Here is a 22,718-nt window from a genome sequence, read left to right on the forward strand (position 1 = left end):
CAAAACATGGAGAATTTTCGTTTTCACAAAATTCAAATTTTCGAAATTGGTCATTTTGCAGCAACAATTGCTCATAGAAATAACTAATAAAATTTTCCAAATTTTAGCAATAAAATTTTGTTGATGTGAGCTAAATTTACATCACTAAGATGTGTGACTGGAGGCAGTTGCATGACTGGTAAAAATTCGTAGTAAATATTTAGAGTTAGGTTGTTAACCTGTTAACCAAAATTTTGCCAGTCATCGATGTATAGAGAAAATGGAAAAGAAGAAGCAGACAATTGTGGAGCTTCATCTCATGGAACTAGGGCAGAAATCCATTTCTGGAATTCCAAATTCATTTTTTTCGGAAAGTTTTTTAAACTTTTTATTTTTAATATTCTCAAATTCTGTGTTTTTGCATGTTTAATAAACATATCAAAGTTGTTGAATTGTAAAGAAAAAGACGAAGAGGTTCTATTGTTATACCACTCGTAGTCAAACAATGAAGAAGTTTCCACACAAATTCGAGTTTTCTAAAATTGGCACTATTTGAGAGCAATTTGTAACTTTTGAATAGTTACCTAACTATTAATTAACTTAATTATTTGTACTATTTATACTATTTGTACCAATAAGTTTGCAAATTTTAACGACAAAAGTCTCGAGATTTCGGAGCAATTTTTCATTTAAGACAATTATTTTTGAAATTTTTGGTTTTTACACCAATTCGAATTTGCTAAAATTGGCAATATTTGAGTGAAATTTGTAATTTTTGTATAATTACGTAATAAACTAATTACAAATACCTACCAATGGATTTGCAAATGTTAACGTCAAAAGTTCCGAGATTTCTGAAAAATTTTCATTCTAGACGTATATTTTTGAGATTTTTTTGTTTTTACACAAATTCGAATTTTCTAAAATTGGCAATATTTTTGAGACAAAATCGTAATTTTTTATTAGTTACGTAATAAACTGTATTCTAACAATAACTTTACAAATTTTATCGACAAAAGTCTTGATTTTTTTTTTATTTTAGACGAATATTTTTAAGATTTTTGGTTTTTATTTATTTTATAAAAATGGTAATTTAAGGATTGGTACTTAATTTGTAATTTTCGCACTGTTACAAACAGTTCATACTATTTATGTTTACGAAACTTTAAACGATAGAGATTGCAAGATTTTCGATCAATTCATCTATAATGGATATTTTTAGTTTGTTTTTAATTTCTAAAATTACCAAGTCAACAGCTATAATTCTGAATTTTGAATTTTTGAATACTTCTTAATAAACATAATAAAACTAATTATTATTAAACTCACCGAATTATGCCAATGAGGGCAACAAAATGGCAAATTTTTCATTTCGACAAAACCTAAAATTTTCTAAAATTTGCAATTTGGAGTTATGAAGGACTGATAGTCATATGTATAAAAAACTGCGCTTGAAGTGTGAATATTATAAACAAAAAACTTCACAATAAGATTCAACTTGAACTATGGCAAAAAACGCTAATATAGAAATAAAAAAATTAAATTAATCAAGTCAAATCTTTATACATATTATTTAAATCCAAAGAACTGTACAATTTGCTTGATCATTATTGCCATATTACAGAAATTATTAACACGTCATTTATGGAAAATAAAATTTTGTATGGTATTCCAAAGAGATCAATTAACCCAATTGCAAACGATCTCACAATATCAACTGCAGATCTAAATTTGATAGAAAGCTAAATATTTATATTATCCTTTTAACCTTTTCATTTAAAAATCTCGCTAATTGAAAAGGCTCGTTCTCAGAAAAACTGCAGCTACTTTCACACTTTTCATGATATTTAAAAAAAAAATCTTCTTCTTTACAAGCGAATGCTGACATCAAAGAAATAAATTTCCGCAGCTTCAAAAACTAATTGTAATTTAATTTCTTCCCACAAATAACCACAAAGTCGGAACCAATTATTGGTATTATTTGCCTCCGCCTTGACAGGACACACTTATAAAGGAAATGTATTTATTATCATAATTACATAAATAATAAAACTACTCAAAGTTACCAGTCTAGTAAATATTTCAAAAGTTTACGTTTTGTCATTTCCTATGCAATTGAAACAAGAGCAGGTTTACCCAGACACATGATTTTGCAGAAACATGTGGAGAAATACTTTCACTGCTTTCCCATCTCTCCCTTAAGTTGCCTACCAAGTTTATATATTTATCGGAAAGTCTGCAAATTTGAGTCGTTCTTTGTCAGTCTTTGTGATAAGTGGTGTGGTCTAAATTTAAAGGTAAATTAAAAATTCATAAGAGTCATATTATTATTATTATTATCATTATTATTATTATTATTATTAATTAGTTTTATGCCTTTTTGAGAGAGAAATTTTTCTAGGAAACTTGTTTTATCAAAATTAATTTAAAGCTAATTAATTTAAAATTTACCTACATACGAATTTTATCTTATTTTGGGATTATTGGAAGTAAGCATGAAAATGTGTATCCACATATTATGATTTCTTTTATTTTTTTTGGAAATTCGCGCGATTGCGGTGGTTCAATTCACATAACTTTTTAATGGAATTTTCATGTTTGAAGCAAGTACCATTTAATTGATATTGTTTTTATTGTGAAAATGAAAGTGTACCTCAATTGTCTATCACTGGGAGTGTCTCTACAAGAACAACAAAACCATGCGGTACAATGTGCACTTTCGCGCATTGCAGGAAAGCCCCCTTAGGCTTTTACCAAACAGGTTTATGGTAATTTCGTGTATATCATGTCACGGAAACAAGACCACGTGTAATACAAATCGGAAAAATTCAAATTTGCAATAACCACCCAACTTTCCCATTCATCCATTTATGATTTATTTTTTCATTTCCTAGCGTGCAAACCGTAATTAAACTTTCATTACAATCTTGTTTTTCTCACTATTTAATTGATTGGAACTGATTTTCACTCTCGTTTTAATTTTCAGATGAACTACTTATCCTTCAGTTTCATCCTTCTCAGTCTCATCGGAGTTTCCAAAGCCGGTCATTTCATAAAAATCGTTATTTTGGCAGGCATGGGTTTGGCAGGATTATGGATGGTTCATACTTTAGCCCAAGACTACGGCAATATAAGCAATGGGGGCGGCAGCGGCGGCGGCGGGGGTGGAAAACTATTCGAGAAGCGGTCTATTGATGTAAGCTAATTTGCATAACTGTGTTTTGTGACTGGAGGCAGTTACGTGACTTGCAAAAAATACGTATAAACAGAATTAGGCTGCCTTAAATTTTCATCAGTCAGAGAAAATACTTAAACCGGATTTTAAAATTTAGTGCCATAATAATAGTCGTTTTTGCAATATAAACATTTAAAAATGAAATGAGGTTCGAGCGAAAGTTGCATATCAGATTAGATTTAATGACAATAATTTAAAATTTTCTTTTTCGTAAGATTGGGTTTGTCGTCTCTTCTGAAAAATGGACGGCGAAGAGATAAATCTTAGTTATTAGAGCAAGCGAAAGTCCAATATGTAATTATTTATCAAAACTTGATCACATTCCTCGGCGAAAATTACATAAGAAATGCATTGACTTGCATATCGACATATGAAATATTGGCACGGAATGTTCTAATTACTTCTTCCTTATTTGAATGTCTGCACGTGCATGCAGAGAAAAGAAAAAAAATCCTGCATGGGTTGTGGCTCGTATTTCATAATTGCTCGTTATGCAGTGTCAGCAAAGGGATCAGCGGGAAAACTTTCTAATATTTTACGGAAAAAATGATTTGCAGAATCCCACGTCTTTCATATTTAATCTTTACAGCAATTTAAATGTTGTTGGCACCGTTTTATACTAACAAACAACAAAATGTGAAATTTAAGGCTACAAATTCTTGCAATAACAAAAACTCGTTTCTTCTAGAGCTCCAAACAGTACGGAATCAACTGGGAGTTCGTGTTATCCAGAGACCCGGCTCGATGCGCCCGCAGTTTTATTTGCCAATTGGCAGCCCAAGACGAAGAACAACTCGATGTAACAAGCCGAAATATTCTTGAAATAACTCGGTATGTTGTACTTAAATCTTTGCAATTCTGATTTTTCTTGTAGATCGGCATCAGAGAGGGATTCATGGGCTAGTAAACAACTTCTTGAAGCTTTAAAATACGGCGAACAAGCCACAAACCCTCGCCAATGCATGAAAATGTACAAACTCTGTCCGTACAGCAGTCAAACAATGACTAATTTGTTGAAATTTTTCGGTGGTTGAACTTGCAAAATTGTTTTGAGAATGTTGAAGTGTTATGACAGTCTGTGTAATCTCGTTAATTAGGAACAGTTACAATCAAAGTTTAGAGACCATTGTTTATTAAGTTATACATAAATATCAAATAAATAAAAATTTTATACCACAACCGGGAAACATACTTTTAAATACTACCTACTGAAATAAATAGGTACAAGCGAAATACCGAAAAAATAATTTAGAAGTACAGATTTTATACAACACTGGAAAGTTTAACTCTATTTTTTCTTCTTCCCTTTCTGGTCGGCGATTGGAGTCCCCAACAAATTCGCAAGTTTCGTTTTCAATTCAAGCAACTTGGACACTTCAGGCTGCCACTCGCTTTTATTAGCACCACTTTCTTTGAGTTTTCGTACAACCAAACCCTGCAAAAAAAAAGTTAGCAATGACACAACCAGATCAATTCTGACCGTACTTGATTTGTAATTTCTTCCTCCAATTTTTTAATATCTGCGGGATTCGCCTCTTTTTTGTCCGGTGCGGGAGAAGTTTTTTGAACCAAATCTACTTCCTTGCGTAAACCCGCCAAAATCGCTTCTTCTGCTTGTAATACTTTCTTATTAGCACCATTCGCCTTTAGTTTCTGTATCTTTGCCTCCTGAGCCAAGAGAGTTGTTTGTAAGACTTTGATGTCTGTAGCGACACCGTTTGCTTTAACAGGACTCTCGCTTCTTTTCCCCGCAAATCTTTGCTTTAATTCCTCCACTTTTGAGGGTTCGAGTTTCACGAAAAGAGGTGCTGGTTCTCCCAACTGGTGCCCTGATTGTAGTAACTGAGTTATCTCAATTTTTCTGTTGAAAAAACGTTAGAAAAGACACTTTTAATCGTACGAAACTCACTGTGGATTCAGAGCAATGTTATCAATATTCAACTGCTTCTTAAGAGTGTTGCTAGTGTCAGGCATGTACGGGTGCAACAACGTCGCCAAAAGACAAGCAATGTTGCAACAGATTCCGATAACGGTACCAGCACGAATCCTACAAAAAAAAAAAGTAAAAACCGGGGATTTGGGCTCGGAATTGTTACTTGTTTTCGGGGCTCCCCTTGAGGAGTACCCACGGCTGGTTGGACTGCATGTATTGATTCCCATGTCGCGAAATTGAGAGGATGTGTCTAATACCGTCTCTCAATTTCGCTTTCTCGAGACAACTGATGTAACCTTTTAATTCTCGCGTGCACAAAGCCAAGAGAGTGAAATCATCTTTGTTGGGTTTTATCTCCGGGACTGTTTTGTTGAAGTTGTTTTTCGCGAAGACAAGGGCGCTAAAATTTTCTCTTAATTACAAGATCGTATTGGGGGAGTTAGTACCGATTTATAAAGTTTCCTAAGTTGTTCAATAATTCTGAATTGTTCTTAGTGGCGAGATCGCTCCAACTGAAACTAGAATCCTGGGACTCTGGTCGCACGTAAAGTAAATAGAAGCGCCAGACGTCACTTGGGATTCCAGTATCGCGAGCGTCGTTTCCGAAAACTCCGACGCCTCGAGATTTCGAGAACTTTCCATCCTCGTAATTCAAATACTCTGCAAAAATCTGTCTTGTACTACTCATACAGAGTCGTTTTTACCTGTCGCCATAATATGTGAAACCGTAGTGTACCCTCTGTTGGCCCCTAAAAGACACGCAGGAAACATAACCGCATGGAACGGAACATTGTCTTTGGCCATAAATTGGTACAAACAGACATTGTGCTCAGCTTTGGGCCTCCACCATTGTTCCCAATTTTCAGTATACGCTTTACTTATTGACATGTAACCAATAGGGGCGTCAAACCAAACATAAAATACTTTATCTCTGAAATCGTTGAGGGGCACCGGTACCCCCCATTTCAAGTCTCTCGTGATACAACGCGGCTTTAAACCTTCTCGCATCCAAGATTTTGCGATAACTTGCGCGTTGTTCGACCATCCAGGAGCCGATTTCTTCATCCAGTGGAGCAAAAGTGGTTCCAACTACAAAGTGTTATTATAAAATGGTAAAAACAGTAAACAAGTACCTTGGGGAGATCAATAAAGAACTGCTTCGAAGTCTTAACTTTCGGAGTGCTACTACAAATCTTACACCGCGGATTCTTCAATTCGATGGCATTCACGAGTTTACCACACCCGTCGCATTGGTCACCACGAGCATCTTCGTAGTTACATCCAGGATGCGGACAGCCGCCTTCCACAAACCTATCAGCGAGGTAACGGTTACATTTTTCGCAATGTAACTGCTCCACAGGTTCAGTGAACATGAAACCGTTGCTATTCAACTGTAAAAATAAGTCCTGACAAAGCCTGGAATGAAGATAGTTAACTGGATGGTTATTTCAACTAAGATGGAACTAACTCAGTTTGCTGAGGCGCTGAAGAGCGTCCAAAGTGGTCAAAACTGATGTTAAACCAGTCGTAAATATCTTTATGGATTGTGTAATATTTGTCACAAATAGCTTTACAAGAGAGTCCCTCTTCTAGAGCTTTGGTTTCTGTGGCGGTTCCGTATTCGTCAGTGCCGGCGATGAAAAGAGTGTTGTGGTTGCAAATGCGAGAGAATCTTGCGAAGACGTCGGCCGAGAGGACGCAGCCGATTATGTTACCCAAGTGGGGGACATTGTTAACGTACGGTAAAGCTGATGTAATGAGAATATTTTTTTCGTTGCTGACAGGCAATCTAAAAAGAATTAGAATCATGTGGTAATTAAATTATGTTCAAGGCATGGTCTACAACATGTAACAAAATACACCGCAAAAATGTTTCTTTTTTTGACTGGGGCATTGTTTACATACATTTTTTTCGGCTTCGTCCGTAATTTCGGGACTTTTCCGTCACTGTTCAACCAAGCATTCTTGGCTGCTTCTACTTCCTCGTTTGTAAGAACTTCAGGCTGATGCTGAGGAGACAGATTTGCAGGTTCAGCAACAGGGGCTGACGCTGGTGAAGGGTATTTGGCCCCACTGAGTAACGCCTGATATGCCACGCTTCCTCCCGATACTTTAAAAGTACTTAAAGCACTCTTCACATTTTGATTCTGCTCTACTTTCTGGATCCAATTCAAGACATTAGCATAACTAGTTAAATATTGTTTAGACAGTGAATTATCTATAAAAAGTGGATATAAAGTGGACCAAACGACAACGTCACTCGCATTGAGGGCATTCTAAAACAACCACAATTTCAATTAATCAATTAAGAGGACAAATAATTAGTACCCCAGTTAGAAAACTTGTGGTTCCTAAAGCCGCGTTTAATTTCTCTAACGATGAAGTCACACTGGATTTGAGTTTTTCGCTTTTAGAGCTGGCCCCAACAATGTGAGCTAAATTAGGGGCAAAAATAGTCGACTCCCATTCCAGCCACTCACTAGTGGCAATGGCGGTCTCCCCTGAAGACGGGAAAAACAGCCAAACTGCAGCATTTGGTACGAAAATGATCGAGTCTTCGTTAACTTCTAGATAAGGCAAATGCTTCGGTTCTTGAAGACTACGGTCTAGATGAAAAATAAAATCCACGTGTATGCAAATTCCCAGAAAACCATGATGCAACTTACCATTTATGTTGACAACTTTTACAGTAACATTTTTCCCCGAGAAATTAGCGGCTATTAGCAACTTCAACACAGCTGGGTTGTTTTCGTTGGTATAAATCAACATTTTTGGTAAGTTTCAGTGAAAAAAGCAATTTTTTGCAATGATGCAGAAATTCATAACCTTCACTGACATGTGGCGTGACGTTGACAGCTGACGATGACAGCTAAAGTCACTAGAATTTGCGGCATGTGCGGACTGTGTGGCATGCATGTGTTTTAATTGTTGCACAATATTTCTTGAATTATTTAATTAAAATATCATTTTCGTGCGTTTTTTGTGTGGAGCAGTTGTAGTTCGTCCGTGATGAAGTTGGTTTGCAGCAAGAGCAACCCTCTTTTAGGTTAGGATTTCCATATTAAGATAAGTTACAAAAATAACTTCTTTCTATTTCTAGGAGGTGTAATTGCGGCTGAATACGTTAAAACTTTAACTAAAGCGCCGTTGGAGGTTCAATGGGGCGATCAAAACGTCATTGATAATTGCACAAAGAAAATTACTTGTGAAACTAACAATGATTTGTTGAGGGCTATTGCTAGACTTGCAGCTGAGGCTGAGTTGTATGGTAGCACCCCAGTGGAGAAAACTGAGGTTGATCATTGGCTGACATATTCGTTGAATTTGAAAACGGCAAAGAATGATCTCAATGAGTATTTATCTTTACTAAATAAGTCTCTAGATACTGTGACTTACCTGGCATGTAAACGTCTGACTATTGCAGATTTTGCAGTCTTTGCTAATCTTTACAGTGAGTTTCTTTTATAAGTAAATAGGTAATGATTTGTCCTGAGTAGGTTCTAGACCATGGCAGGACCAAGTTTCCAAAAAAGAAGCCCCCAAAAATGTGCTAAGATGGTACAACTTCATCAAGTCACAACCAGCTGTTGTGAAGACGTTAGATTCCTTACCAAATGAAGTGAAAACAGCTTTAGCCCCCCCGACTGGTGGTAGACAATCATTGGAGAAGTCAAATGTAGGGAACAGGGCCCAAGAGGGTAAATTCATTGAACTTCCAGGGGCTGAAATGGGCAAAGTTGTGGTCAGATTTCCACCAGAAGCGTCAGGGTATTGACTTGTCTTACTATAATGATTTTACTTATCACAGATTCTCAGGTATCTTCATATTGGTCATGCCAAGGCTGCTCTACTGAATCAGTATTACCAGGAAGCCTTCAAAGGAAAGCTTATAATGCGTTTTGATGATACAAATCCAGCTAAAGAGAATGCCGAATTTGAAAAAGTCATTTTGGAGGATGTTGATATGTTGGAGATTAAACCAGACATGTTTACTCATACTTCTCAGTATTTTGACTTGATGCAAGAGTATTGTGAGAAGCTACTGAAAGAGGGGAAAGCTTATGTGGATGATACGGATGCTGAGACTATGAAGGCGCAGCGTGAACAAAAGATAGAGTCACCAAATAGGAAAAATGGTAATTTTATTTTAGTTACAAGCAACAACATTTAAAAAGTCTAATTGGAACAATCTTACTTGTTCCAATAATGATAAAACGATTAGTTTATTGGATAATCGTTCGCAGTTTTCGGCTCAATAAACAGCAATAAAATGATCTTATCACTTTGTTACTTTTTAAAAAAGCTTCAATGGGAGCGTAATAAACTTTTATTTTTTATTATACTGATACACAACTTCAACTATGATCTTAATTTAATTGATATTGATAAGACGCAACTTTAAAATAAAAAAAATATGATAATTTTGTCTTCATAGCTCGTTTACATAATCAGTTGCGTAACAATTGATTTTTTTTCTAATCCAATTTCTTGTGTCAAATCATTGTCTTTATTGCCAGCTTACGAACAAAACCTTAAACTATGGGAAGAGATGAAAAAGGGTACCCAAAAAGGCCAAAAATGTTGCGTAAGAGCGAAAATCGACATGCAGTCCCCAAATGGTTGCTTGAGAGACCCCACAATCTACAGGTGCAAAAACGAAATTCATCCAAGAACAGGAGATAAATACAAGTATGAAACCGTCTTACAAGTTTTCGTTTTTCATGGACACTTTTAGGGTGTATCCAACTTACGATTTCGCGTGCCCTATCGTCGACGCCATCGAAGGTGTCACCCATACCTTACGTACCATGGAGTACCACGACCGTGACCCCCAATTTTACTGGTTTATTGATGCTCTCGGCTTGAGGAAACCTCACATCTGGGAGTATAGTCGACTATCCATGACCAACACGGTTCTGAGTAAAAGAAAGTTAACATGGTTTGTCAACGAGGGATTAGTTGATGGATGGTACTCCCCAATACCAAAATGTACAAAATAATACTCCTTTTTTTATAAAGGGATGATCCGAGAATGCCGACGGTTCGTGGCGTACTAAGAAGAGGGATGACAGTCCAGGGACTGAAAGAATTTATCATTGCTCAGGGATCCAGCAGATCTGTCGTTTTCATGGAGTGGGACAAAATTTGGTCGTTTAATAAGAAAGTTATTGATCCGATTGCTCCTCGGTACACCGCACTTGAGTTTGATGATCCTGTTACCATCCATGTAAAGGGGGCGAAAGAGGAATGTCTCACTGTGCCTAAACACCCCAAGAATAACGATGTTGGCACGAAAACTGTGTGGACGAGTCCCAAGATTATCATTGATAGAGTCGACGCTGAATGTTTGAAAGAAGGGGAAAACGCCACGTTTATTAACTGGGGAAATCTCCTCATCAAGAAAATAACAAGAAATAACAATGTAATAACTTCAGTTGAAGCAGAGCCCAACTTGGATAACAAAGACTACAAAAAAACTCTTAAACTGACATGGTTAGCGGTCACGGATCAAAGTAAATTCACACCAACTTGGTGCGTTTATTTTGACCATATAATTAGTAAACCTCTTCTTGGAAAGGACGAAGATTTCAAGCAGTTCATCGGACATGAAACTCGGGTATGTTTACTCATGCGAAAAAAACAAAATAAATGTTTGATTTTACAATTAGAAAGAAGTGCAAATGATCGGCGACCCTGAACTGAAGTCGTTGAAAAAAGGAGATATCATTCAACTCCAGAGACGTGGATTCTTCAGAGTTGATGTGGCGTATGAACCGATCGATTTATTTACCTGCAGGGAGCAGTCGATTATTTTGTTTTATATTCCCGACGGGAGCACCAAAGAAAGTCCACTTTCTGTGAACAAACCGAAGGCGGCCAGCCCTCCAAAAGCGGTGAGTTTAAGTTTTGAAGGAATATTTGAACTAACTATTGCCCCACTTTCGCTGGCAGATCAGTCGCCGCGAGCTGCTTTCAAAGAGAAAGTGGCGATCCACGTGTAATCCTAAAATCTGTTTTGTTTTATCAGTTGTTTAAATTTTATTACATTAGTCCGCTACTATCCGTATTATATGTTTCCACGTGTTTTTGTAGACCGAAAAAATGAAAACTGAGCCTGCGTCAAAATCAGCAGCTCAAATTAACGAAGAAATCATCAAACAAGGTGACATCGTGCGTAACTTAAAATCGCAAAAAGCACAAAAGACTGAGATTGATGGTGCCGTGAAGACGCTGCTGGCTCTAAAATCTGATTACAAAACTGTTACAAAAACCGAGTGGAAGCCTGGATGCGTGCCTCCAGCTCAGGCACCTCCTGCAGTGTCCGGGGATTTGGGGTCAAAAATATCAGCACAGGGCGATAAGGTAACTTGTGGTGGAGTTTGTAAGACGTGACTAACTGAAATTTGTTAGGTTCGCAAACTTAAGTCGGAAAAAGCAGATAAGAGTGTGGTGGATGCTGAAGTCAAAACACTATTAAGTCTGAAGCAGGAATACAAACAGATGTTTGGGGCGGACTGGACACCTGGAGCAGCACCAAAGAGCGACGATGACAATTTAGATGCTAAAATCGCCGCCCAGGGAGACAAGGTTTGGTTATTTTCCCGAAAACTTTCCAGTTATTTTCATTCAAACTTAGGTGCGAAAATTGAAATCCGAGAAAGCTGAGAAGAGCGCCGTAGACGCTGAAGTTAAGACACTTCTAGCTCTCAAACAAGAGTACAAACAAAAATTCGGGAAAGATTGGGCCCCCGGAAGCGCACCTAATCCAACCCCAGCTCCGGCTGCCACAAAATCAGAAGCGGAATTACTTGAAGCCATCGCGAAGCAAGGCGACGTTGTCCGACAGTTGAAAACTGATAAAGCAGCAAAGAGTGACGTTGATCGCGAAGTTAAAACATTATTACAACTGAAAGGCGACTTCAAGAAAGCCACAGGAAAAGAGTGGAAACCGAACATGAAACCGGAAGTTTGTAACGTCTCTATGAACGCCGGAAGTGGAGACACTTCAGTTGCCGGCGGTGACACCACCAGCGTGGATAGTTTGGTCGCGAAAGTGACGGAACAGGGAAATCTAGTCAGAGACTTAAAAGCCAAGAAAGCTAGCAAGGTAAGACAGAAGTTTTTGTGTGCGTTTTATAATTAATTGATGTTTTAGGATGAGATCGATCAAGCGGTTAAAGTTCTGTTAAGCTTGAAGACTGACTATAAAACTCTGACTGGTACTGACTTCCCAGTTGCTGGAAGAACTCCATCAAAGCCCAAAGCCCAGGAAAAGGTCAAACCGAAAGCGCAGGAAAAGGTGTCAAAAGAAAAGAAACCTGTTTCTCCTCCAAAGGTACCAAACTGACGTGTTTAAACTTTTTCAAACTTCTAATCTTTCAGGATGAAGACAGCGCTGTCAAAAAACAAACCCGCTTAGGTTTGGAAGCTAAAAAAGAGGAAAACTTGTCGGATTGGTACTCTCAAGTTATCACCAAAGGCGAAATGATCGAGTACTACGACGTTTCTGGTTGCTACATCTTCAGACCGTGGTCTTTCGCGATCTGGAAAGTCATCAAGGAGTGGTTCTCTTCAGAAATCGAGAAATTAGGTGTTGAAGACTGTTATTTCCCGATTTTCGTGGCACGCTCTGTTCTGGAGAAAGAAAAGACACATATTGCAGACTTCGCTCCTGAAGTCGCATGGGTGACAAAGTCGGGAGATTCGGAATTGGCTGAGCCCATCGCCGTGCGACCAACATCCGAGACGGTGATGTATCCAGCGTACGCGAAATGGATACAATCCTACAGGGATCTACCAATCAAACTCAACCAGTGGAACAACGTGGTGGTAAGTCTTCAGGTATTTTTTTTGGGGTGCTTGAAATGAGGTTTCAGAGGTGGGAGTTTAAACACCCGCAACCTTTCCTGAGAACCAGAGAGTTCTTATGGCAGGAAGGACACACTGCCCATGCGTCCCAACAAGATGCCTGCGACGAAGTTAAGACTATTTTAGATTTGTACGCTAGGATTTATACGGATATTTTGGCAATCCCAGTGGTGAAGGGTCGTAAAACTGAGAAAGAGAAATTCGCCGGTGGTGACTACACTCTAACTGTTGAGGCGTTTGTTTCTGCGAGCGGGAGGGGCATCCAAGGCGCTACTTCCCATCACTTGGGTCAGAACTTCTCGAAAATGTTTGATATAGTTTACGAAGATCCTGATACTCAAGAGAAAAAATACGTGTATCAGAATTCGTGGGGTTTCACCACTAGAACTATCGGTAACTATTAACAACCCTCTCATGTTTCATTGATAGCATTGTGTACAAAATAGGTGTAATGATAATGATCCATGCGGACAACAAAGGGCTCGTTTTGCCCCCTCGCGCTGCCTGCATCCAAGTTGTGATAGTCCCCTGCGGAATCACAGTCGGATTATCCGAACAAGGCCGAAATAACCTTCAGTCTTCCTGCGACGCTTTAGAAAACGAACTCAAAAGTGCAAACATGAAAGTTAAAGGAGATTACCGCAATAATTATTCGCCTGGATGGAAATTCAACCACTGGGAGTTAAAAGTAGGAGCTCCTGCGTTTTAATAGTATATTAAAACACCGAGTTTCATAAGGCAAATTTTAAGGCACGAATCCAAGTTTATGAGTGAGTGCCTTAATGGCCTTATGAACGAGGTTTTTATACTATTTTTCCTAATTTGTTCTTGTAACAGAGCTATTTTCGCCATTTCCTCATTCGTTTTCAGTGCTATAATATCCCATTTCGATTCGCGATGCGATAATAGCTTTCTTTCCATAGCAACTTGGGAATCTTTAAAATACAAATTAGGAAAACCCAATTTAATCTTGTTTTCAAGGGTGTACCCATTCGAGTCGAGTTGGGCCCTAAAGACATCGAAAAACAACAAATTGTCGCTGTAAGAAGGGACACCGGTGAAAAAATAACATTCCCACGTGCTTCAGCGGCACAAAAATTAAACAGCTTGTTGGATGAAATACAGAGGAATCTTCTACAAAAGGCTACAAATGATTTGAACAGTCATACTATTTTGTTGAAGGATTGGTCGAAATTTTCGGAGAAGCTGGACCAGAAGAATATTATCTTGGCTCCGTTTTGCGGGGACAGTTCTTGCGAGGATAAGATTAAGGCTGAGAGCGCGCGGTGAGTAGCAAATCTGATATTGACGTGAAATTGGAATTTTTTCTGTTCTTTAGTGATGACAGTGAAGCTGCTGATCCTGGGGCTCCATCCATGGGGGCCAAGTCTTTGTGCATACCACTGGAACAACCAGCGCCCATTCAGAGTAACGACAAATGTATTCATCCAAATTGTACAAGAAAACCGCAGTTCTACACGCTGTTTGGCAGGAGCTATTAAACTAATTGCCATCCGTTTCAAACTTAAACTACTTTTTCATGAATAAACTTATTAATCAACTCTGTTTAAACTAACATATTTCTAAGAACTCTTTTGTGTTTTGGGGGGTTGATTCTCTTTGTCGATTTTTTCGATTTCGCTTTCCCTCAACTTCTTCAGTTCATCCTGAAAATTAGTGTGAGTGATAAGAAAGGAGCGGGGAAATTTACTCACGCCCCATCCCAACTTCTCTGCCAGAAGTTCGCAGCCTTCATCACAGTCCCCTAGCCATGCAACATCTCTTGAGTTGTTTTTCCCTTCAAAATCCAACCCTCCTCCAAGACCCAACATTGCCATTATCCCGGATTTGTGTCCCGCTTTTTCCCGATTTATCAATAGGCGAGGACAAGTGTCTGGAACTCTAAACAATTTAATTAATTTGTGACTTTTGTGTTGAATTGTACCTATCAACAAGTGAAGCAAAAGGTTGTACAGCTAGAGAAGAGCCTAAAATGATAAGTAAGTCACATTTCTTAAAGTCCTTTTCTATGAGGGCATAGAACTTGGAAGGTAAAGTTTCCCCAAAGAAAACAATGTCTGGTTTAACTACTCCTTCACACTTCTTGTCTTCACAGTGGGGAACTTCATCTTTGAAGATTCTTTCTGGAAACTTGAAGTTATTAACATGGTTCCTCAATCATTTTCACAACCTTTCATCCACTCAAGACTGTATTCTTTTTTACACTTCAAACAGTGTCCTGTGTAAAAAGTCCCATGGGCTTCCACAATTTTGTCCTCAGGGATTCCCGCCACTCTTTCCAATGTGTCAATGTTTTGGGAATAGTGTCTTAGAAGTAGCCCCTTTTCTATTAACATTTTAATGAAGTAATGACAGATTGTTGGCTTAAAAGAGCCAGGATACAATTCTTTGGCCAAGGTAAAAAAGGGCTTTGGGTTTTCATGGAAAAAACCCAACTCAAAAATTGCTTGTGGGTGTGGGAGGTTGTATTTCTGTAAGTTATGATAGAGCCCACTGCCTGGGGAACGAAAATCTGGGATTCCCGCAGCTGGAAACAACAATACAACTTCTGACTTAGTGTTGTTTCTACTCACAAGTTGAAATTCCAGCACCGGCCATAGTGATCACGTTCTTACAGTCATTTTTATTAATATAATCAACAATTCCGTCCAAGGAAAGTGAATCAAGAATTTTAACTTTCTCTCCATCAGGCTCATCAGCTAATCCTAGTTTTTCTGACAAGTATTTCCTCAAAGATTCCACAGTCATTGCACCATCAGTGCTTGAACCCTCTGATTCAGCTTCCGGTGTTTCTTTGGAAGTAGCCCCTAAACAAACCTGTACACAAATTTTAGATTTTCGATTAATTACCTTTTGACTTTTCTTCAGACATTGTGAGGAACTTTTTATATAAATGTTTGACGCGTTTCCTGAAGTGTTGCCACTTTAGCATTCAACAATTATTCGTATTATTAATTACAATTCGGTTTCAAATAAAATAAGCCAGCTGACGTTGACATGTTTTGACAATTGGAGGCGAGCGCAACGATTGGCTGAACAAATTTTCTAACAAAAATTGCAGTTGTAGTGAAAATTACGGTAAATCTAAGTTAAATTCTAAATAAATATTGTGTGTTGTTTCTTGAATGGAGTAATTAGTGTAAATATTGTGGTAAGATCGTGTAAATTCACTTAAAATAGTCATTTATGATTCAAATGTCTAGTGAGAAAATGAAGAATACCAACCTGACAACTAAAATCCACTAGTCAATGTCAAAATTTTGGTTGTCAACTGGCAATCAAATTGAAGATTTTGATCGTAAATACACAATCTAAATCGTGATAAAAAGCAAATTACAACTCGTTTTTCACTGTTTTTCTACAAACAACGGTAAGGGCAATAATTATGCACTGTTTTAAGTGTCTACTTTTTACCATAGTCTTATTGCACTCGTTTAAAGGTTAGGATGATTATTAAAATTTACTGATTTTTTTGCAAACGTCTAATTTAGCTCTGACGTGCATTTTCCCATTTTACAGCTTTCATAAAGGATCTTACAAAAATTTGAGAACAATGAGTGAAAACCCAGAACTGTTATCACAATTTACAGCCATCACAGGCGTAGATGAAGATAGAGCCAAATTTTACCTGGAATCTTCAGCCTGGAAACTTGATGTAAGCCGCCTTAAAGATTATTTATTTTGTTTTACATTATTTTTGCAGGTTGCTATTAGTAGGTACTATGAAAATGATGGTTTAGACTTACCAGAAGAAGGCGCTGCGCCTCAAGAAGAACATGAAACAGAAGAAACTCATCAACCTACGCCTCCAAAACCAAAATCGAAAACCACAAACTCCAATTTTGCTACTTTAAACACTTTAGTTAGTTCAAGTGATGAGGATGAAGAGGAGGGTCAAGCCTTTTATGCTGGGGGTTCTGAGCACAGTGGGCAGCAGGTTTTGGGGCCTTCAAAGAAAAAGGATGTTGTCTCAGGAATGTTCAAATCTGTGCACAAGTCAGTTTTTTCTTGTTATAAAACAAAGCTAAGTCTTTTATTCTAGACATGGAGTTGAGATAGTTGATCAAAAACCAAGTAGTTCTAAAGTTTTTAAGGGTAAAGGCTACAAATTGGGGCAGACTGCCGATGACTCAGTTGAGGTTGGTGGCTCAGTCCCAGCTCCATCTCCTGAAGTCACTTTAAAGCTTTGGAAAGATGGCTTTACAGTGAATGAGGGAGAGCTAAGAGCTTACACTGATCCTGCAAATGCTGAGTTTTTGCAAAGTATCCAAAGGGGAGAAATCCCGCAAGAGTTGCGCCAAGGGAGCTCTGAGGTTCTTGAGTTTCTTTTTATGACTTTTACTCAATTTTTTAGTTTAGGTTTACTTAGCTATGGAAGATCACAGAATGGAAGGTTTCAAAAAACACGTTGATAGCTCGGTAAGACCTTTTACTGGACAAGGCTACACCCTTGGGAGCCCTGCGCCTCCTGTAGTTGGGGCCACAAGGGACGAGGACAAGCCTGCAAATGAGGCGCGCGCCAAGGAGGCGCTAAATGTAGACACTTCTCAGCCTACAACCAAGTATGGAATTATGGTGTGTTTATAATTACTAATCTTTGATTTTAGTATACAAATCCGTTTGTCTGATGGATCAAGACTTGTAGCCCAGTTCAACCATAATCACACTGTCCAACAAGTCCGCGAATATATTCTAAATGCGAGACCCCAATACCAGACTAGATCTTTTAATTTGTTGTCTGGATATCCTTCAAGGATCCTGGAGGACTCGCAAACTCTAGCAGAAGGAAACTTACTAAATTCCGCGATTATGCAAAAATTAATATAAATTATGTCAACAATTTTTGGTTCATAATTTATGAGATTTTTTTTAAATGTTCTAATAATTAATCTTAAATATTTAGAATAAAAAATTAGCAGATTTTTTGCTTGATTTCCAGGAACTTTTATGTTTCGAAGGTGTCGCCATCTTTCGGTCGTAACGCGAAGTGTTCGTAAACTGCTGGTTTTTCTTGTTTAATTTTTGTTTAAAACGGTAAAATGCCGAGTAAACAATACGAAAATCCGCCCAAAAAACAGGACTCTGGTTCCCCCCAAGACGACACTACTGAAACCCCTCAAAATACGGCCGAAATCACTTTGACAGATAAGTTAAATAAAAATCTTCTTCAATCATTTCTAACAAGAATGAACGCATCCGACGAGGCCTTAAAGAAGTTTGCTGCTCCAAACAGCTCCACAGACTTCTTTGAGGACGACTTCCAATGATAACATTTTTATGAAATCTGTCGTAACATAACCTCAAACGTCAAAAAACCGCGGGAGTTGGCACAATTTTCGTTTTGTCCGAGTGCTAAACTTTACCAAAAATGAGTGATACTGAAATGCTAGACGAAGAAAACTTCGGAGATGACTTGGAGGTGATTGAAGAGGCCACTGAAGAACCTGCAGCGCCCGAAGCTGAAGAAGAAGCTGGTGATGGTACCCCCAAAGTTGTGAAAGTTAAGAGAACCAGAAATCCCCAACCTAAACTTAACGCTGAATCACTGAAAGGAAAACGCGGTTTGACTGCTCTTCCTTCTTATTTTGAGCGAGTTCAATTCAAAGGACGTGGTCATGAAGAGCAAGATCTGGATGTTATTCTAAAAACTTATGAATATTGGTGTCATAGACTCTTTCCAAAATATCCTTTTGATGACTGTATAGCTAAAATTGAGCAACTAGGTACCAAAAAACCGGTTATGGTATGTTCATAATTGAGACATTGAAGCAGGAGTTTTTATTATTTTTTTAGACCCACATCAAAAGAATTAGATATGATATTCTACTTGAAGACGCAGTGATTGATGATAACATCATTGAAGCACCTGACGCTTTTGATGATTTGCTACCAACACCAGATCCAACGCCTGAAGAGTTAAGTGAAGAACAATTAGAAAGGATTAGGATAAATAAAGAGACTGCAGAGAGGAAGAGACGAGAACGGCTTCAACGACAAATGGGTGAGACTTCAAGCTACGATTTTGATCAAACAGAGACTCAAAATGACGACCCGCCGATATCACAGTCAAGTAATAGCAATGGGCCTGTTGACAGCGACGAGGAGTCTTTGGGGGCTCAGGGACGAGACGCTTCACAATCAGTAGACGGCTCTCCTTCATTGCCAACAACGCAAAAGAGTGGAAGGGTTCTTAACCGAATTCTTGATAGCGATGACGATGACGAAATAGCTAATAGCAATGAGCAAAATGCCAGAAGACGCGTTTTTGATGATAGCGATGACGAAATAGCTAATGGCAATGAGCAAAATATCAGAACACGCGTTTTTGATGATAGCGATAACGACTCTCATGACTTAGGGCGTGTAGAAGAGGCTCAATTATCTCCCTCAAGTAGCAGCACGACAAAGAATGACACCAGAAGCCGTTTGCGAGTGCTCGTTGATAGCGATGAGGACTGAGAGCTCACGTAATAAAAAACTTTTATTGGAATTTTAGTTATGTTACAACAGATATCTTTATAAATAAAAACAAAATTACTTAGACTTATTATATAAATCACATTTTCTTCTAAAGCTATATGTACATTAAAAGCTATGCAACACGTAAAGATAACGTTTTAATGATAATTTGGTATTTGCATTTACATTGCTTAATATCGGCAGATCTGTAACAAAATCCAAAACCTCGGTTGACATAAAATTTTGATTATAACCTAATGTAATTCAAACCAACCCTCTAGGTATTACACAGCATTTGGAATTTCCGGGATCAAAGAAGCAAAAAACGTCGCGAAAAAAGTCCAAACAATCATTAAACGCGAAGGTGCTTGCTCTTGTTGTGGCACTGGCTCAGGTGGTACGACGTTATTATTGTTGTTATTGTTATTATTTATATTTCTGAAAAACCCGATTTGATACAGATACAACGTGAATCCCAACAAAAGCACGAAGACGAAGCGCAACGGACTTGAATAAAAATACACCACACTGAAAAGAACCATCACTCTGCTCAACATGTAGAAGACATCCAACCAATCTCTTTCTGGGTTGTCTTGGTCACGCTGCATTGCTGCGGGAGCTTGAGGTGGTGGCTGTTCAGGAGGATTCTGTTGCGGTTGAGGGTCAGGTGTGGCACTTGGTTGCGGTGTTGCTGTGGGTGCTGTTCCATATGAGTTTGCAGCTCTGAAAAAACAGAAAAATTTTACCTATTGGTATGACGCAACAACAAGAATTATCAAATAACTTATTTTTTCCTCCATCATTATTTTTAATTGATTGTCGCTTCCTTTCTGATAACTCAAATCGCGTGATAAACACGCTAAATACCCCGCACCAATTTTTCTATTGTTTTCCGTCCAGTTTAACATTTCAGAGTTCAAAGGTTAATGAGTGGGAAAAATGGCCCATCATTTAATCTCCCAAGGTCATGAAATATTCACTTACAGTTGCATATACTGTGTCATGTACTGTAGATATGTCTGTTGCATCCAGGCCATTTGCATTGCATACTGGTTGGGATCCATGGTGGTCCCATTGGGCCATGGAACATTAGGAACGTTCTGTTCTGCAGTCCTAGTAGGTTGTGTAACTTGAGGTGGAGGATTAGGAGCCATAGCTGGTTGAACTGGCGTCCGCACGGGATCCTGTCTTGAGAGTTTAATATGTTTTGGGGTGCACACTAAATGCACAGTGTGAGTTTCCTGGCCCTCATATTGTCGTAAGACATCTTTCAACGTGACGGAATCGTTCAATAGTTGGCCTGAATAGATCAATTTTTGTTCGTGCTTGGGCTGGAATTGATGATGCAACTTAAGAGTTTAAACGTATGATTTTACTTACAGGTTTGCTGGGATAAACTTCCGATAAGTGTTGTTTTAGTTTATTTATAGTCCATGACAGCTCACATTTGATTGTTTGATCTTCAATTTGTTGATTCGGTGCCTTCACAATCAACGTGATTGGTAACGTTTCCATGTCTTCTTTTTTCAACTCCACTTTGGCTCTTTCTGAATTTGTTACTATATACAAAAGTCGTAGTCTAAATATTATTATTTTCTGAGTAATTCTACAATTATGACATATTTATCGCTTGTCAAAATCTACAGTATTTGGCGCTTGCCTATTGGTTGACTTCAGTCATGTGACGTTGACGTATGCGATGGAACGTGCCATTAGAAGGAAATGGAGGTAGATCAGGTGGAAGTGGGAGACTGATAATCAAATTTTACTTTCTTTTTACGTCAGCAAAAGAGAATTCTTGAGAATAAACATGAGCTGTGATAGTTGTAAGGTGCAACTTTCTTTCGGGTTCAATAAATTGGTTTTGGTTGATGGAAAAATATTTGCTATCTCTTTTCCACCGGCTGGGCGGAGTGGGAGGGGTTATGAAAACAAAGATCAGGGTCGGACTGGGATATTTATGAACCCATGAATTATAAGTGAATGACGAACATGGTTTTATTGTTGAACAACGTTAAAATGAACAAACTTATTATCAACCAAAATAAATAATAATTATATGAAGCTATAGACTTGGTTTTTGATAAAAATAACAATACGTAATAATATTTGGGTTATTTTTTAGGTACAAAAAAGATTAGAAGATAACGCACAACTATGTGGCTACAGAATTAAATTTGATAAGCGGAGACAATGAAAAATTGTTTTGCTATTTTTATTTTCTATTTTCTTCAATTGTAATTATTCAATAATAAAATATAAAATTAAAATTTCTGAAATATTGCTTTAGGTAGGTAGGTACTGCTAAAATTTTGTAACTTTCTTCCTTTTATACGGAAATAGATGTGTATGTCCTGGAAATTTGGAACCTCTAGCTCGAATAAGCGATTTTTCCGTAAAAAGGTTGTAAATTCTTCATTTGTGAAACTAAAATGAGTATAAAATTTCATTTCATGATGCTACTAAAATTTAGTCCTTTGATAAGTTTAATGAGAATTTTGTAATTTAATGTGTTTAACTAGGAAGTCTATAAAACAAAAAATCGATTTCTGAGCAAAAAAGTTTCGAAAAAATTATAAATTGTTCAATTGCACGTGATATAAAAATTTCTAACCTCTGTCTTAGTAGTATTATCAGAATTTTGTAATTTTGAGGATTTATCTAGCCAATAAAAACTTGCAAATTCTAAAAATTTGGAACCTATCGAACAAAGAATTTTTAAAAATTTGACTCGGCAGTATTTTCAGAATTTTGAAATTTAGTGGATTTAATGAAAAAATATTTGCAAATCCTGAAAATTTGGAATCTCTAGCTCAAAGAATCAGTGATTCTATGTAAAAAAGGTTCAAAAAAAGTTGTAAATTTTAATTTAATCGTGGAACTAAAATTCTAAAATCTAACCTAGTACTTTGATAATTTTGTGTTTGGTAAGAAATAGAAAATTCCAAATCCTGAAAATTAAAAATCCATAGCTCAATATGTATCAGCGATTTCTAAGTAAAAGCCTTCAAGAAAATTATGTCTACGATAAATTTTTTATTTCTGAAACTAAAATTTTAGAAATCTCACTCAGGGCTAATGTAATTTTACAATTTAGTACGTTTAGAAGTAAAATAGAAAACAGTAAATTTTTAAATATTTGAAATTCCACAATATTGAGTAGTAGAAACGCTAAAAAATTACTTTCTTATAAATTACCAATTTATTAGAAATAAAAACTAT

At 37.5% G+C, this 22,718-nt stretch overlaps 8 protein-coding genes across 9 annotated transcripts; 5 read left to right on the forward strand and 3 right to left on the reverse strand.

Annotated features, from left to right (window-relative positions):
* Positions 1-2,965: 2,965 nt before the first annotated feature.
* LOC148181506 (uncharacterized) lies at positions 2,966-4,388 on the forward strand. Its single transcript, XM_088043940.1, has 3 exons — positions 2,966-3,175; positions 3,903-4,045; positions 4,089-4,388. The coding sequence occupies exons 1-3, from the start codon at positions 2,966-2,968 to the stop codon at positions 4,246-4,248; spliced, it is 513 nt and encodes a 170-aa protein (XP_087900066.1). The 3' UTR covers positions 4,249-4,388.
* On the reverse strand, positions 4,330-7,975 carry MetRS (methionyl-tRNA synthetase 1). 2 transcript variants are annotated; one of them, XM_088043892.1, is made up of 11 exons: positions 7,814-7,975; positions 7,476-7,753; positions 7,053-7,423; positions 6,616-6,936; positions 6,281-6,563; positions 5,852-6,236; positions 5,594-5,807; positions 5,311-5,547; positions 5,124-5,261; positions 4,700-5,075; positions 4,330-4,649 (listed from the first exon to the last, which is right to left on the reverse strand). In XM_088043892.1, exons 1-11 carry the CDS (start codon positions 7,914-7,916, stop codon positions 4,503-4,505), a joined length of 2,853 nt encoding a protein of 950 aa, XP_087900018.1. In that variant the 5' UTR covers positions 7,917-7,975; the 3' UTR covers positions 4,330-4,502. The 2 variants fall into 2 exon arrangements, with proteins under 2 accessions (XP_087900018.1, XP_087900010.1); XM_088043884.1 differs by having other exon boundaries at positions 7,476-7,975.
* A 132-nt stretch (positions 7,976-8,107) lies between these two features.
* GluProRS (Glutamyl-prolyl-tRNA synthetase) lies at positions 8,108-14,578 on the forward strand. Its single transcript, XM_088043871.1, has 17 exons — positions 8,108-8,193; positions 8,248-8,598; positions 8,645-8,915; positions 8,964-9,283; positions 9,665-9,836; positions 9,883-10,116; positions 10,167-10,764; positions 10,817-11,041; positions 11,241-11,510; positions 11,559-11,735; positions 11,785-12,255; positions 12,304-12,483; positions 12,531-12,977; positions 13,025-13,409; positions 13,463-13,704; positions 13,998-14,302; positions 14,356-14,578. The coding sequence occupies exons 1-17, from the start codon at positions 8,157-8,159 to the stop codon at positions 14,516-14,518; spliced, it is 4,848 nt and encodes a 1,615-aa protein (XP_087899997.1). The 5' UTR covers positions 8,108-8,156; the 3' UTR covers positions 14,519-14,578.
* On the reverse strand, positions 14,551-16,156 carry Sirt2 (NAD-dependent protein deacylase sirtuin-2). The gene is made up of 6 exons (XM_088043901.1): positions 15,888-16,156; positions 15,611-15,844; positions 15,208-15,564; positions 14,962-15,160; positions 14,732-14,918; positions 14,551-14,683 (listed from the first exon to the last, which is right to left on the reverse strand). The coding sequence occupies exons 1-6, from the start codon at positions 15,967-15,969 to the stop codon at positions 14,600-14,602; spliced, it is 1,143 nt and encodes a 380-aa protein (XP_087900027.1). The 5' UTR covers positions 15,970-16,156; the 3' UTR covers positions 14,551-14,599.
* Positions 16,157-16,254: 98 nt separating this feature from the next.
* LOC148181510 (NSFL1 cofactor p47-like) lies at positions 16,255-17,958 on the forward strand. Its single transcript, XM_088043912.1, has 6 exons — positions 16,255-16,407; positions 16,557-16,692; positions 16,741-17,033; positions 17,080-17,350; positions 17,397-17,599; positions 17,645-17,958. Exons 2-6 carry the CDS (start codon positions 16,591-16,593, stop codon positions 17,862-17,864), a joined length of 1,089 nt encoding a protein of 362 aa, XP_087900038.1. The 5' UTR covers positions 16,255-16,407; positions 16,557-16,590; the 3' UTR covers positions 17,865-17,958.
* Positions 17,959-17,972: 14 nt separating this feature from the next.
* LOC148181511 (uncharacterized) lies at positions 17,973-18,306 on the forward strand. The gene has a single exon (XM_088043953.1). The coding sequence runs from the start codon at positions 18,077-18,079 to the stop codon at positions 18,302-18,304; it is 228 nt and encodes a 75-aa protein (XP_087900079.1). The 5' UTR covers positions 17,973-18,076; the 3' UTR covers positions 18,305-18,306.
* An 86-nt stretch (positions 18,307-18,392) lies between these two features.
* Positions 18,393-19,580, forward strand: LOC148181512 (TIMELESS-interacting protein). The gene is made up of 2 exons (XM_088043921.1): positions 18,393-18,780; positions 18,831-19,580. Exons 1-2 carry the CDS (start codon positions 18,406-18,408, stop codon positions 19,494-19,496), a joined length of 1,041 nt encoding a protein of 346 aa, XP_087900047.1. The 5' UTR covers positions 18,393-18,405; the 3' UTR covers positions 19,497-19,580.
* On the reverse strand, positions 19,501-21,152 carry Herp (Homocysteine-induced endoplasmic reticulum protein). Its single transcript, XM_088043932.1, has 3 exons — positions 20,877-21,152; positions 20,481-20,827; positions 19,501-20,219 (listed from the first exon to the last, which is right to left on the reverse strand). Exons 1-3 carry the CDS (start codon positions 21,009-21,011, stop codon positions 19,781-19,783), a joined length of 921 nt encoding a protein of 306 aa, XP_087900058.1. The 5' UTR covers positions 21,012-21,152; the 3' UTR covers positions 19,501-19,780.
* Between the last annotated feature and the right edge of the window lie 1,566 nt (positions 21,153-22,718).

This window comes from Gnatocerus cornutus, chromosome 1 (genome assembly GCF_029298725.1).
Source record: "Gnatocerus cornutus isolate USDA-ARS CGAHR chromosome 1, icGnaCorn1.1, whole genome shotgun sequence".
NCBI classification, from domain to species: domain Eukaryota; kingdom Metazoa; phylum Arthropoda; class Insecta; order Coleoptera; family Tenebrionidae; genus Gnatocerus; species Gnatocerus cornutus.

Coding starts and splice junctions, on each gene's coding strand:
- Herp (XM_088043932.1), bottom strand. CDS start 21,011: ATGGAAACGTTACCAATCACGTTGATTGTGAAGGCACCGAATCAACAA. Junction 20,828..20,876: donor AAGTTTATCCCAGCAAACCT/GTAAGTAAAATC, acceptor CATCAATTCCAG/CCCAAGCACGAACAAAAATT. Junction 20,220..20,480: donor ATGACACAGTATATGCAACT/GTAAGTGAATAT, acceptor CTGTTTTTTCAG/AGCTGCAAACTCATATGGAA.
- LOC148181510 (XM_088043912.1), top strand. CDS start 16,591: ATGAGTGAAAACCCAGAACTGTTATCACAATTTACAGCCATCACAGGC. Junction 16,693..16,740: donor CTTCAGCCTGGAAACTTGAT/GTAAGCCGCCTT, acceptor TTATTTTTGCAG/GTTGCTATTAGTAGGTACTA. Junction 17,351..17,396: donor TGCGCCAAGGGAGCTCTGAG/GTTCTTGAGTTT, acceptor TTTTTAGTTTAG/GTTTACTTAGCTATGGAAGA.
- GluProRS (XM_088043871.1), top strand. CDS start 8,157: ATGAAGTTGGTTTGCAGCAAGAGCAACCCTCTTTTAG. Junction 11,042..11,240: donor CGGCCAGCCCTCCAAAAGCG/GTGAGTTTAAGT, acceptor GTGTTTTTGTAG/ACCGAAAAAATGAAAACTGA. Junction 12,256..12,303: donor AAGCCAAGAAAGCTAGCAAG/GTAAGACAGAAG, acceptor TTGATGTTTTAG/GATGAGATCGATCAAGCGGT.
- LOC148181511 (XM_088043953.1), top strand. CDS start 18,077: ATGCCGAGTAAACAATACGAAAATCCGCCCAAAAAACAGGACTCTGGT.
- Sirt2 (XM_088043901.1), bottom strand. CDS start 15,969: ATGCTAAAGTGGCAACACTTCAGGAAACGCGTCAAACATTTATATAAA. Junction 15,845..15,887: donor GTCTGAAGAAAAGTCAAAAG/GTAATTAATCGA, acceptor AGGTTTGTTTAG/GGGCTACTTCCAAAGAAACA. Junction 15,565..15,610: donor CGGTGCTGGAATTTCAACTT/GTGAGTAGAAAC, acceptor TGTTGTTTCCAG/CTGCGGGAATCCCAGATTTT.
- LOC148181512 (XM_088043921.1), top strand. CDS start 18,406: ATGAGTGATACTGAAATGCTAGACGAAGAAAACTTCGGAGATGACTTG. Junction 18,781..18,830: donor GTACCAAAAAACCGGTTATG/GTATGTTCATAA, acceptor TTATTTTTTTAG/ACCCACATCAAAAGAATTAG.
- LOC148181506 (XM_088043940.1), top strand. CDS start 2,966: ATGAACTACTTATCCTTCAGTTTCATCCTTCTCAGTCTCATCGGAGTT. Junction 3,176..3,902: donor TCGAGAAGCGGTCTATTGAT/GTAAGCTAATTT, acceptor CGTTTCTTCTAG/AGCTCCAAACAGTACGGAAT. Junction 4,046..4,088: donor AATATTCTTGAAATAACTCG/GTATGTTGTACT, acceptor TTTTTCTTGTAG/ATCGGCATCAGAGAGGGATT.
- MetRS (XM_088043884.1), bottom strand. CDS start 7,916: ATGTTGATTTATACCAACGAAAACAACCCAGCTGTGTTGAAGTTGCTA. Junction 6,937..7,052: donor CGGACGAAGCCGAAAAAAAT/GTATGTAAACAA, acceptor AATTCTTTTTAG/ATTGCCTGTCAGCAACGAAA. Junction 5,076..5,123: donor AACATTGCTCTGAATCCACA/GTGAGTTTCGTA, acceptor TTTTTTCAACAG/AAAAATTGAGATAACTCAGT.